The 13,690-nt window shown below is 51.2% G+C and overlaps 2 protein-coding genes across 4 annotated transcripts in view; both read right to left on the bottom strand.

Annotated features, from left to right (window-relative positions):
- Positions 1–49: 49 nt before the first annotated feature.
- On the bottom strand, positions 50–5,553 carry OCSTAMP (osteoclast stimulatory transmembrane protein). Its single transcript, XM_007446939.1, is given in 6 exon segments — positions 50–134; positions 136–194; positions 197–319; positions 363–698; positions 1,808–2,810; positions 5,510–5,553. Coding segments are annotated over 6 exon segments (1,650 nt in total).
- Positions 5,554–11,213: 5,660 nt separating this feature from the next.
- Positions 11,214–13,690, bottom strand: part of SLC13A3 (solute carrier family 13 member 3) — a 77,145-nt gene continuing 74,668 nt past the window's right edge. For 2 of the 3 annotated variants that reach the window (XM_007446928.1, XM_007446927.1), the window contains exon 11: positions 12,690–12,866. In XM_007446928.1, coding sequence (XP_007446990.1) covers positions 12,690–12,866 — 177 coding nt within the window. Of the gene's footprint in view, positions 12,867–13,690 lie in introns of all 3 variants that reach the window. The other variant, XM_007446926.1, reaches the window with a different exon arrangement.

A 13,690-nucleotide genomic window follows, 5' to 3' on the forward strand; every position in this document is an offset into this window, starting at 1 on the left:
GGCACCTGCCGGAGGAACCCTGTCTTCACTTTGCATCGTGCTTTTCTGTTTATCCAGGCCTTTCCTGCCCAGTATCTCATTCCGCCCTTAACACATTCCCGTGTGCAAAGTAGGTCACACTAATTGTTGTTACGCAGTCCTTATAGAAACCAAGGCTCAGAGAGGTGAAGCGACCTACCGAAGGTCACACAGGGGAGGCAGCAGAAGGGCCAAGGTTACCACCCAGGTCTGGGCAACTCCAAAGTGCTTTCCTCTCGGCGCCACTGCTCTCTGTCCTTCCAGGTATCCAGCAGGTCTGTCTAGCCATTCTAGGTGCTTGCTGCCCGGCCCGGGTTTCAGGAGCAGTATGGAGTGCCCGGGGCCAGCTGCTGGCCTCGGTGCCTGTCATATCTTCGCTGGAGCCGGGCATGAAGGTGGCGGACCCTCCTTGCCTCCTGGGTCGTGAAGAAAGAGGCAGCGATGTTGTGCCTCAGGCGACGGGCATAGGCCTCCAGGAGGACCGTGGAGCAAGCGACGAGCTGCAGGGCGCCTGCAGCCAGGTGGGCGGCTGTGTGCGGGCGCCGCGGGGGCAACAGCGGGCAGCCAGGGGCGATGAAGCGCAGCTCCCACTGGAAGGAGTTGTGGGCAGAGAGGAAGGGGCTCTCCGGAGGCGGCTGGTTGAAGAGGAAAGGGATGAAGCCTAGGATGGTGTATGCAGCCTTCAAAAAGGAGAAAAAGGCCAAGTCAGCAGACAGACACCCCAGCCGTTCCCTGCCCCCCACCACATCCGGATGCTCGTGGGTCTGGACAGGCCCAGCTTTCCCTGTCCTCATCTGCAAAATGGGCACAAAATCTGCCCGTTTTGAGGAGGGTCAACTGAGATCAGGAATCTGAAACAGGCTTTTTGCGGAATGAAAAGCACCATCCAAATGCTATTTATATTGTTATTACTCTTTGCAGGGAACACTTTAGAGAAAACCAATTCATGCTTAAGGGCATTTACTCTCTTCTGAGCCCTTAGTGAAACTTCAGATGTTCTAGTCCATCAAGTAAGCACAATTTTATGAGGATGAGTCCATGAGGAGCCTCATTTAAAAGACAGGAACCTGGGATTCCCTGGTGGCGCAGTGGTTGAGAGTCCGCCTGCCGATGCAGGGGACGCGGGTTCGTGCCCCGGTCCGGGAGGATCCCACATGCCGCGGAGCGGCTGGGCCCGTGAGCCGTGGCCGCTGAGCCTGTGCGTCCGGAGCCTGTTGCTCCGCAACGGCAGAGGCCACAACAGTGAGAGGCCTGCGTACCGCAAAATAAAAAACAAAACAAAACAGGAAGCTGGCAGGATTGGCCCGTGGGCTGTTCCTAAGGCTTCCTCCAGTCTGTTATCTACAGATGTGAGCTATTAATAATAGTCACTATTTATTAAACATCTCGCATGTGGTATGGAGCCGCCTAGGTACTTCTAGAGACTACCATATGTTAAGACTCACAGTAACCTTGTAGGGTAAGGAGGATTGATCCAGTTTGTACAAGTGAGAAAAATGAGGCTGGGATATGCTGCAATGTGTGAATAGTGGCCTTGGGGGGCAAATTATTTTAATATCTCTGGGTATCAGTATCCTCACCTGCGATAAGGGGTGAAAACAGAACCCACTGCCTCAGGCTGTCGTGAGAATTACATGGTTCGTCTGCCAAAGCCCCTGGATCCCACAGCGTATCTAAGGACCACGACTCGAAGGCAAGTAAAATTCAATTTTGAGTCAAGGGTTTAACAAACCCTATCCTCTCCCTCAAGGAAATGACTCTATGCCCACCTTCCCGTCACGGCACTTACATCATATTTGATGGTGAGCGTGATGGGCACAGCGGGAAGCTCCTGAGCCCAGCCCACGGCTGCCTGCGCCAGGAGAAAGGCCACGTGGTCCATGGCCACTGTCACAACTGTGGCCATCAGGAGCAGGGTAAGCAGCCCCAGCCTTAGGAGACAACTCAGCAGCTCCCCCTGGGACAGCCTTGGCCGGGCCGCCCACAGCAGCCAGGCTGGCGGGGAGGCCACCAGGTGCATGGCCCCGACCTCTGCCAGCTGCTGAGCCAGCTGCCAGGTAGCATAGATGTTATCAAACTGCAGGTCAGTCAGGTATCGATGGAGGTACCAGGCTGAATCCACCAGGAGGCCCAGCATAAAGAGCCCTGTGACTGCCCGCTGGGTCCCCAGTGCCGCCACCTGGGCCAAGGACTCCAGGCTGGAGAAGTCCTCCAGGACCTGCTGAGTGACCCTGAACACGTGGAGCCGGAAGGCGGAGCCATCGCCCTGGGCCTGGAGCGTCAGGCCCTGGCTGCCTGCTTGGCCGTCAGGACCCAGAGCCTGGGAGGCTCTGTGCAGCTGGTGAGTGGTGTTGAGCAGACTCTCCAGGGAGCCCTCCGTGACACACCTCAGCACCTGCCCAGCTGCATGCATGTTGACCAAGATGTTGGGCACCACGACAATGGCCAGGGTGGCGGTACTCCAGGATAGGAGCAGGCGGCGGCCCTGCTCCGTGCCCAGGGTGGGCACGCTGAGTGCAAACAGACAGCGGGCGGGGGGCACCAGCCCCAGGCCCAGGAAGGCCAGGAGGCCACAGACAGTGGCCACCATGGCCGAGGGCCCTAGAGGATAAAGCAGCAGGGACACCAGCCCATAGTAGGTCAGACCCGCGGCAGCAATGGCCAGGGAACCGCACAGGAGGAGCTGGGTCAGCAGCTGGCCACAGCTGGCTGGGACAGGCTGGGAGAAGATGACCCAGGCGGCCTGCAGCAGGGCAAGGGCCTTGTGGAGCCCTAGGTACCAGAATCTCCACCTGCACACAAGGAAATAGGGGGAGCCTCTATCAGGAGGGTTGGGGCATTGTGTGTCTACCCAATGCCCCTGCCCTACAAACTCGTCACCTGCCAACAGGCTCCACCCCTTTAGCCACAGTGGCGGGCACTCGTCCCAGGTGGGCCAATCAGAGTAACCCATCCCAAACCACATGACCTACGCTGAGCCAGTCAGAGCCTTCCCCAGGATTATTCTCACTGAGTTGTCGGGGAAGAACTAGTTTCCATGCAGTTCCTGAGGATGAGAGGATGAATACCTGGGCTGCTTGTGTCTTGTGAGGGCAACTGGTGCAAGGGAATGAAAGAGTCATGGAGAGAGAAGCACAAGTGAAAGAGAGAGGATGAGAGAGAGAGAAATGGGGAGAGATGCTTTTTCACTTGAATTCACAGTCTTGGTCAGCTCAGTGTGACCCTGGACACTCCTTCTTTATGGATCTCAGTATCTCCTCTATAATTTAGAGGATGGGAAGAGTGGACCAGTTGATCTCTGAGGAACTTTTCTCCTCTATTGTACTCTTATTTATTCATTCAACAAATATTTATTAAGCAACTACTATGTGCTAGCCATTGGAGAAACAGGAATGGATAAAACAGAGGAGAATTCCTGGCCTCATAGAGCTTCCATGGAAGAATGATATCAGAGGAATAGTAAGAAGAGGTTGGGCTCTGGATACATTTTGCTGGAATAGCCAACACGATTGGCAGACTGATTGGTTGTGAGTGTGAGAGAAAGAGGGGGGTTCAGGATGACAATGAGGTTTTGTGTCTGAGCAGCTGAAAGCACTGAGGTGTTGTTTCCTGAGATGGGAAATCTGTGGTTGAGGTTTGAGTGGAGCGGGGAGAGGAAGAATTCAGATGGCAGTCAGAAATTTGAGCTGCCAATTTTGCCATTTGGCAGAGCTGCTGAATGTGTGATTGGAAACAATCTGGAACGCAGAGGAGAGAGAAGGCTGGAGATATAAAGCTGGGAGTTGTGGATTGATAGAGGGTATTTAAAGCCATGGGGTAGATGAGATTCCTTAAGACAGTGTGCTGACGGGAAGGAGAGAGCTCTGTGGACAGAGCTTAGTGGCACTCCAGGGTTCATGGGTTGGGAGATGAGGAGGAACCAGCACAGGAGACCAAGAAGCCAGGCACTGTGGAGCTTGGGAAGCCAAGTCAATGAAATGTTTCAAGAAGGGAGTGAGCAAACGTGCCAAGTGCTGCTGGTGGATCAAGAAGGATGAGAGCTGAGCAATGGCCATTGGACTTAGCCACGTGGAAGTCACTGGTGACCTGGACCAGGGCAGCTGGGTGGCTTGTTCACTAGAGTGGACCCAAGGGAGGCTGGATGGAGAAGAAATTGAGGCACGAGTGCAGACAACGGTTTCAGGTCATTTTTGCAGTAAAGGTGCAGAGAAATGGTGTAGTAGTTGATATGGGAAATGGAACCAAGTTCCTTTAAGATGGAGGAACTTGAGCATGTTTGCAGATGGGGGATCCAATCAAGAGGGGAGACATTGATGAAGGGGAGGCTCGCTGGTGTGACATTCTTCAGTGAGTGGCATGGGTGAGATTGAGAGCATGGAAGCTGGGGCTGGTCTTAGAAAGGAGCAGGGGCTGTTCATCCTTAGTAGCAGGTGGGAAGGCACAGGAAGTGGTTACAGGTGATGGTGAATGGACAGGTAAGGTGTGCGTACTAATGTATCGGTATCAACCAGTATACACGGAACAGAGCAATAGTTAAGGGCGTGACCTCCAGACTGCTTGGGTTCAAATCCCTGCTTCATCACTCACCATCTGTGTGACCTTGGTCAAGTTTCTTAGCCTCTTCGTGCCTCAGTTTTCTCATCTGTAAAATGGTGCATAAAAGTGATACCACATAGGGTCATGGCACACAGGAAGTACCATGTCAGCTATTACCTGTCACTAGAGCCTCAATTCCACCAGGGCAGGGACTTGGTCTCTTTTGATCATACCAAGTACCTAGAATAGTGTCTGATGTATAGTGGGTGCTCCATAAATATTTGTGGACTATAGCATGTTTGCTTCTGTTTGTTCAGGGTAGCAGGAAGGCAGATCAGCACTGATGGTGAGGATGCTAGAGGAGATGATAGAAATTTGAAGGCAAAGAAGAAAGTATAACATAGGTGGCCAGGAAAGTGGGAGAGTAAATGAACTCGGGAAGTTATATACATGCTGGGCGGCATTGAGGACCCACTTGAGGTTAGAGGTGATGAATTATGGTCTTCCCAGTCCCACTGACATTTTAATTTGGGACTAAACTCCCTTCTACTGTATAATTCATATTTGAAACATGGTAGCTGTTAAAATGATAGCTAATAATTTGAATGATATTGGAATGGAAAACCAATTCTAAGTCATATTGGGTGCCAAGGTCTGTGCTGAATGTTGTAAATGCTAAGGAACCTGCTGCCATTCGTTGGGTGCTTACTCTGAGCCGAGCACGATGGCAAGCCCTAAACAGGCATTTTCTCATTCAATTCTCACAACAGTCTCGTAGACATTATTATTACTCCCATTTCACAGATGGGGAAACTGAGGCTCAAAGAGGTGAGGATTTACCCAAGGTCACACAGCCAGGGAATGGCAGAGACTGAGACCTAGCTCATACCCATCAGGCCTGATCACTGACTGTTTTCTTGCCCGTGGCCCCCAGTGTCCAAGTCCCCAGACCTACCCGGTCCTGACGAGATGCTCAGCTATCTCCCGGGAGGCCCTCATGCTCCCTGAACAGCAGTGGATCTGGGCAGGCAGGCTCAGGCAGCGAAGGTAAGTGGAGAGGAAGTGGGGGGAATTCCGTCCTCCAGAAGTGACCAGAACTGTCACTTCTGCTTTTCTGCCCTGAATTAAGTGCCTCTGGTGGCCTTGTCCCGCCCTGCCTGGGCCCACCTCCCAGGGGATTGGGCAAGCTGACTCATCCTCTTCCGGCAGGCAGGAGCCAGTGGAAGGTGTGGGAGGAGAGAAAAGGCCTTTTCCAAGCAAAGTCTCTAATCCTGATAGCAGGAAGGTAGAATTAGTCCCATTTTACAGAGGAGGAAACTGAGGCTCAGAGAAGCCATACAGCTCACTAGCGGTAGTGCTGGGGCTAGAACTCAGCTCGGCTTCATGTTCCTTCCCCCTGCATAGTTATGTGCCCTCAGAAGAGCCTGATCTCTAACTCTTAGGGGGTGGAAACCCACAGGAGACAATTGGACCTCTGCTATGACTCTTACCAATCGTCAGGGACTCTGGTCTCCCTCTCAGCTCCCTTCCTGTCTTTATCCCAACATGGACCTGGCTTCCAATCACAGTTCCGTCCCTCCCTAGCTGTGTGACCTTGGGCAGGTGATCTTGCCTCTCTGTCTCAGTTTTCTCCTCTTAAAAGAGCGTAAGGATAAGAACAGTTAACATTTATCGAGCACTTGTTAAGTGTCAGGCACGCTGCTACATAGCTTCTCTTGGCGTTCACTGAATCTTTTTTTCCCAACAACCCTTTGTGTCAGGGACTGGTATTTCCATTCTTTAGTTCAGAAAATTGAGATCCAGAGACTTAAGTCCCTTAACCCAGCCGCTCAGTTAGTAACAGGTAGAACCACGATTTATAGTCAGCATCCTTGCTCCAGACCTTACTGGTCAGCCACTGGGCCCTACTGGTGGGGAAGGAAGAATTCACAAGATTCATGTTGACCTTGGGATGCATCTGGCACTGCCAAGAGCAGGCCCTCAGTGAATGTGAATTCTCTGTTTGTGGGCTCTGCCGCAGTCACTGCCCTGCAGGTACACTTCTGGGCTGTTCGGAAAGCCAATCCCTTCCTGGAAAGCAGACCCTCCTCCCCCGCTACACTCCAGTGTCTCTGTGCCCCATCACTGCCAGCAGGACCACCTCCGCCAGGAGGCCTCTCCTGAGCCCCCAGCCCCCCACCCTACAGGATGGACTGGGGCGGGGGGCACAGTTAGGCAGTATTCCAGACTCCCTGTCATTTCCTTTCTAAGGACATTGCCTGGGTCACTTGCTCAGGCCTGAAGGAGCGTGTTCCATGGCCCAGATAAGGGAAGTGGCATTCTCATAGTCACACAATTGGATGACACACCTGTAGTCCTCCGAGGGCTTAACACCCTTCCTGGATTACAAGCCCCTCTAGGAAGCCAGGCCACTGTCAAGTCTGCAAAGAACTGGGCACACAGAGTAGACCAAGAGCAGGAAATGCAGGCACCTTCAGGGGCCACCTAAGGTAAGGAGCAGAGGGCCAGGTGGAAACAGCGGCGAACTGCCACATGGAGGCCCTTCGAAAACGGTAGCTTCTACTCCGCTCCAGCAAAGGGTTGAAGCCCCTCAAAAATGAGGCCCAACGTCGCCAGGGCGGCCAGTTTTTCCAAAGACACCAGTCATTCCCAATTCTATGTAGAAGGCTCCAAGTTTCAAAAGCCAGTATTTAAAAGTGAAAGACCCTTGTGCAGGCCAATCTTGGTAGGTCTGTGGGCCAAAGCCAGCATGAAGGCCACCAGTTTACAAGTTCTGACAGAGGCCTCAGTAGGACCGATGCAGGGAGCAGTCTAGCTGTTCCTCTGACCTGCAGGGTCCCTGGGGTGGAGGTGGCAAACTTCACTCAAAGGCCAGCTATGCCACTTACTGTGCTGTGCGACCTTGGGAAAGACACTGTCCCTCTCTGAACTTGGATGTACTCTGCTATAATGAGGAGAATACTAGTACGTGCTTCTTAGGGTTGAGAATTCAATGTGATAATGTATGTTCAGTGCCCAGTAAGCAATATATAAATGCTCCAGGCCAGCTCTTTCCAACCTGGACTGATAGTTTGGCCTGAGTGAGCCCCAGGCCTCTCAGACCAGATTGTACAGGCCTCTATGATGCCCACTGAACCAGATCCCATGGCCTGGGTCCCATCAAAAAGGAAACTTCAGGGCATTGTGCTGGTCGGAGGGAAAGGTCCTGGAAAACACCGGCATTTGCCTAGTTACTGCACTGGCATGAGGGAGCTAATTGGTTAAGGAACATGTTGGTCATTTCCCCAGGGCCTCTAGTGGATGCATAAGATCTGGGAGGATGTGAGCATAGGGAGGGAAAGGGCAGAAGATATTTTTGGCTTTTCTCAGCACATACAGGCAGTCACTTCTTCCTATATAAGGCTGGCCTGAGCCTAAGCCCACAACATCCGGAAGGAGTGTCTGAATCATCAAAAATAGAATGAGCTTTGCTGAGGGGAATTCTGGGTGGAGGACTCAGAGCCATAAGACAGAACATGAAGAGGAAGTGGTAAGTCTTCAGTTCTAGAATCACAATCAGAGGTCCATAGAATATTAGTCATTGAATTTTACAGCTTGTGGGGGTAGAATGCTGCCACTGTCCAGTTGGCTTCAGAATGTGGAGAGGTGGCTAGAGTCTTATCAGATAGGCAGTGCTCTCTTAGAGAAATGATGTGAGTCACATAGAAAATTTTTAAATTTCTAGTGGTCACATTAAAAAAGTGAAAATAATTTTAATAAAATATTTTATTCGACCTAATGCATCCAAAATATTATCCTTTTAACATGTAATTAATACAAAAAAATTATAAAGGAGGACCTGGATTGGCTGCATCAAAGGACTCCCTTACATTCCGGCTTCTGTTGGTATGACGGTTAATTTTATGTGTCAACTTGGTTGGGCCATGGTATCCAGAGAGTTGATCAAACATTATTCTGGATCTTTCTGTGAGGGTGTTTCCACATGAGATTTACATTTAAATCAATGGAGTTTTAATAAAGCAGATTGCTCTCCATAACACGGTGGGCCTCGTTTAATCAGCTGAAGGCCTGGAAAGAACAAAAGGCCGGCTTCGCCTGAGCAAGAGGGAATTCTGCTAGCAGGCTGCCTTTGGGCTCGAACTGCAACTCTTTCCATACGTACACATCTTGTTGGTTCTGTTTCTCTGGAGAACCCTCACCAATACAGCTGTGTTTGCCCATTGGGGAGCCCCAGCAGGAGAGCTGAGAGAGAGAGAGAGAGGGGAGGAAGACCCAGGGCAGTTACTTCCCTGTGAAGTCATCAAGGGCTGGATGTGTCCCTGGACTAAAGTTGCCAGCTCCAGGTCAGCAGCTGTCCCGCAGACCCCGGGCTGAGAGGTGCTTCTCCATGACTAGCCCTTCCTCTCACCACCAGGGTCTATGCTTTCTCTTGTGGTTTCCATAAGTGACCACCTACCCACACCTTGTAACTAGACCCTCATCTCTCAGATGGGGAAACCAAAGTCCAAACAGTAAAGGGCCTGCTTAAGGTCATACAGATGTTATGGGTGGAGCCAGCTGTCCAATGTGGCTTACTGAACTTCTCGCTCAATGAGTTTTACTCACTTTTTTCCCCCATTTACCATCACAGCTTCCATTCCTCCGCCCACATGATCCTGCACTTCTGTTTGACGTTTGTGCCGGAGTCTGTCCACGTCCATGCTATCACTCCACATTTCATCACGTCTGCTTGTGGCCATGTTTCCATGGTGTGCTTCCTCCATGTTTTATTTAAATGCCCCTCTTCCCCAGTGATGGTCACCTTGGTGGCCTCCAGCTCCTTGGTACCTCAAACAACTGTGGCATGAATATCCTCCTACATTGTCTCCTTAGTGACCCATGGGATAATTTTGCTGGGATATAAGCCCAAGAACAGGATGGGCCATAGGGAACGCAGACAATGAATCCCCGATTACTACCAAGTTGCTTGCCAGGCTGATGGTAACAGTTTGTTGTCTCGCCAACAGAAAACAAGGGTTTCTGTGTCCTCCCATTTCACCATCACTCACTGTCCACTTTTCTAGTTTTTGCCAGTCTGATTGGCATGTTGTTGAACCTTGGTTTAACTTGCACCCACCTGATTACAAGTGGTCTGAGCATCTCTTTATAAACCCACTGGCCACTTACATATCCCTTTTCAGAACGGCATATTCGTAACTTTCACCCAATTTTCTCTTGGGTGTTATGGTGGAAGGCTTCCAAAGTTGGTGGCTAGCCATCTTCTGCCCTGTATGTGGATGGCACTCCTCCCATTAAGGAGCAGAGTTATTTCCCTCCCCTTGAACCAGGCTAACCCTGTGACCTGATGTGACCAATACAATGTGGCAGAATTGACGTTCGTTCTTGGACTCCCAAGCCCACGCCTTAAGGGGACTTGTAGCTTCTGCTTTTGCCTTCTGAGAAGCCCACTGCCATGTACAGAGGTCCAGGCTGGACTCCTGGAGAAGCCACGTGACCCTGGAGGGTCCACAGCCATCATGGACTTTCCAGTGCCAGCTAAACCCCCAGCTGAGTGGCCCCAGCCACACCATGTACAGCAGAGACAAAACCAGGCCTGCAGAACTCTGACCAAGTGTAGAAATGTGTTGTGTTTTAAGGCCCTGAACTTTGGGGTGATTTGTTATGCAGCCTCAGGTAGGTGTTTTGTTTTTGTCTCTTCTGGCTTCTGGGTATTCCTTGTGTATTCCAGATGAGTCCCTGGTAAATTTCTAATGACTCTGTACCACCCCTGCCATCTCCTTTCCTCCCACACCACCTTGAGCACACGGCTGACTCCTAGTGGTCTCAGCCCAGGGCCGCCTCCTCAGAGAAGTCCTCCCTGACCACCCTGGCTAACATAGCCTCTGAGTAGGTTTCTCACATTGGCCAGTTTCATTTTCTTCTTAGCCCACGTTATGACCCAGAGTCACTTTACCTATTTGTTTACCTGCCTACTGCCTGTCTCCTGGGCTAATTTCCATGTGGCTGGGGACAGTGGACTAGCACGTAACAGATTCTAAATAAATACTGTTGAATGAATAAATGGAAGAATGAGTGAATAAAGAAATGAGCCAAACAGACCCCAGATTGAAGAGTGAGTTTGCTTTCTCATAAATTCTGGTATAGATTTACTTATCAAATGTTTACTAAGCATCTACTATGTGCCAGAAACTGTTCTAGGAACTGGAGTTACAACACTGAACAAAATAAAGTTTGTATTCTCATAGGTTTATTTTCTTGAGGGAGAGAAAGTTAATAAACAAGAAAGTAAATAATACAGTGTCCTGACTAAGTATTAAGGAGAAAAATATAGCAGGATAAGGGGATAAAAAGTAATGAGGGTGATATTTTAGACCTGATGGTCAGGGAAGCTTCTCTGGGGAGGTGACATTTGAGCAGAGACCTGAATAAAGTGAGAAACAAGCATATATTTGGGAGCAAAGTGTTCTAGGTAACGGAAACAGCATGTGCAAAGGCCCAGAGGCAGGAGAGTTTGAGTATGTGGCTGGAGTAGAGTGGAGAGGGGAGAGCAGTAAGGAAGTGAGGTCAGGGAGGTCAATTCTGTGAAACCCCCAGTTCCAGAACTTAGGGCTTTGAAGCTCTTTTATGGCCACAAAGGCAAATAACCTCCAGGCCCAGGGTTGATTAACATTCTTTATTTTATAGAATCTTCAATCAGAAGTATTTGAAATCACGATTCATCCGGTTATAAGCCCCTTGGGTTTCTCTGTGAATGAATTTCTCCACTGCCCCAGCCAATAGCAGTGCACGCCCCACCCCGATGGGCTGTAACTGTGACTAAATGTCATAGTAACCCCACGGGAAGGACAGGGAGCCCATTCTCCCTCCTCCCCACTGCTCCCAGGGGAACATCCATGACTCACTTGTGCTGTTTCAGGAAAAAGTTCAGTCCCTGGTGCTGCTTCCCAGCCCCAGCTGCTTGGGGAACCTCATCCCTCAGAGGCGTAGGAAGTCGGGGATGGGAGCTTTCTGGGCCCCTCAGCCGGCACCTTTTCGGGATGTTCCTACTTGAAGCAAGGAGGGATCGGATCCTCTAGGACAGGCCCCACCAGCCACTGGCTAAGGGGAAGTCTTAAGTTGTCCTCGTCTGTAGAAGAGGATTATGGCGTTTCCCTGCCTGAGACATTTGACCTCTTACAAGGCCCCAATTTCTCTTTTGACTTTTCTCTCACCCCTGAAAAATGTGGCCTTTGCTAATCAAACATGCTTACCGCTGCGGATCGGGGTGGGGAGGTAAAGGCCAGCTCCTGGAACAAGAAGAAGCCTGCAGCCACGAAGGCCCCTGCGGGCCACGTGTGGAAGGGGCCTGGCTGGAGGGGCCATGGGTCACCTGTGAGAGGGCATGGCTCAGACTTGGCCTGACCCTGGAACTGTGGCCACACTGAATCAGACTGAACAGGAAAACCCTAATAAGCTTGGGTAGAAAGGTCTAGAACTCCTCTTGTGCGCTCGGGAGCCCAGAGAAGCAGCAAGGAGGCTTTGCACGATCTCCATGTCCTCAGGATGTCATCTGTCCCTCCCCCTGTCTCCAGGGATTGAAAATACCCCTGGCTGCTGGGTATCAGCAGGGGTGATATTTGAATAACTGGCAGAGAATTGGCCCCCACCAAGCAGAGCACACACCAGCTGTGAACAGCTGGAACAGCTGGACTGGGACACAGCAGCCCCAAAGTCTCTTGAAGGAAGGTGATCTCTAAAGGCAAGATGGTCTCTCCAGATGGTAACTCGTGTAGTCAGTGAGGGATGCTAGCTGTGCTTCCCACCCTACCTATTCAAGACAAACGCCATTCCAGATCTGCTTACTGTTGCTGAAATTGGGCTTTCTTGCATCCTAACCACAGAACAGCTCAGAGATAAAGGAGCTTGTTGCTCAGGCAGCAGATCTGGGAGGTAGCTGCACCCTGAACTGCATGACAGAGGAGAAGATATCCTAGATAATGAGACTATGGACCCAAGTGGACCACTGGAAGTCACCCTTGCTTGCTGCGTACTGGATCACAGAGAAGAATTGCTTGATCATCCTGTAGGGTCCTGGCAGCAGATGATGGCGAGACCTTCGGGGAGGGCCCAGCCCGAAGAGAGTACCTGAGGGGGACTCAGAGGGTCTGAAATGTGTCATTGGCCAAGGTGGATGGCAGTGCTGTGACATTGGTTAGGTGGATGTTGGCCCAGTCCGGGAAGGTGCCCAGCTGGAAGATGGTCTGTGCCCAAGTATTCATGGCCAAGCTGAGCAGCAGGACGCCCATCACATTCATCAGGAGTCCCGTCCGCGCCTGCAATGGAGCCCAGAGTGAGGGGGGCTCTGCTCGAGGCCCATTATACAGATGGAAAAGCCCAGGCTCAGAGTCAGAAAGCCCTTCACCCAAGACTGCACAGCTGGGAAGTGATGGAGCCAGACACAAACCCAGGTTGGTCGATACCCAAGACCCTTCCGTCTTTACACGCCTTAAGCTGACCCTCAAGGAGCTGAAAATGTCCCCATTCACTGAGTGGTCTCTAGGTGCCAGGCACTGTGCCATGCAGTTGTCACAGAGCTATGTAATTTACCCTGAAAGCAACCCTGTGAGGCTGTTATCATCATCATCATCATTATTCCCATTTTACAGAAGAGGAAAATGAGGCTCAGAGAATTGGGCTCACCCAGGATCACACAACCTGAAAATAATCTGCTTTGATCAGTAAACATACCCTCTGCTTTTCATTTACTGTCTCCCTCACGGAAGGCAACCTCCTTAGAGGCAGGCCTGTGTCTCCCCTACACTGCTCAACCCCCTGCCCAGAACATGGAACGTGCTCAGCAAATATCTGTGCAGTGAATGAACCCACAGTGGATGAACGTCTGTCTGCCTGGGTCCCTGCTGTCTCTTTGCTCTGTGATCTCTTTCTGCCTCTCACTGTCTCCATTTGTCCTGGGGGAATTCTGTGCCTGGAGAGCCTGCGTGGGTTGAGGACTGGTTAAGCAGATTCCCCCTTCTCAGTTGCACCAGCTTAGGACCCCGAAGCTTAGGTCCCTGAGCACCCACAGTGCAGACACCCCAGGCAGCCAATGGAGGGGGAAGGGCAGCAGGAAGCAGGCGGAGGAGGGGGCAGGAGCCGG

Source organism: Lipotes vexillifer, unplaced genomic scaffold, assembly GCF_000442215.2.
Source record: "Lipotes vexillifer unplaced genomic scaffold, Lipotes_vexillifer_v1.1 scaffold565, whole genome shotgun sequence".
Lineage (NCBI taxonomy): Eukaryota > Metazoa > Chordata > Mammalia > Artiodactyla > Lipotidae > Lipotes > Lipotes vexillifer.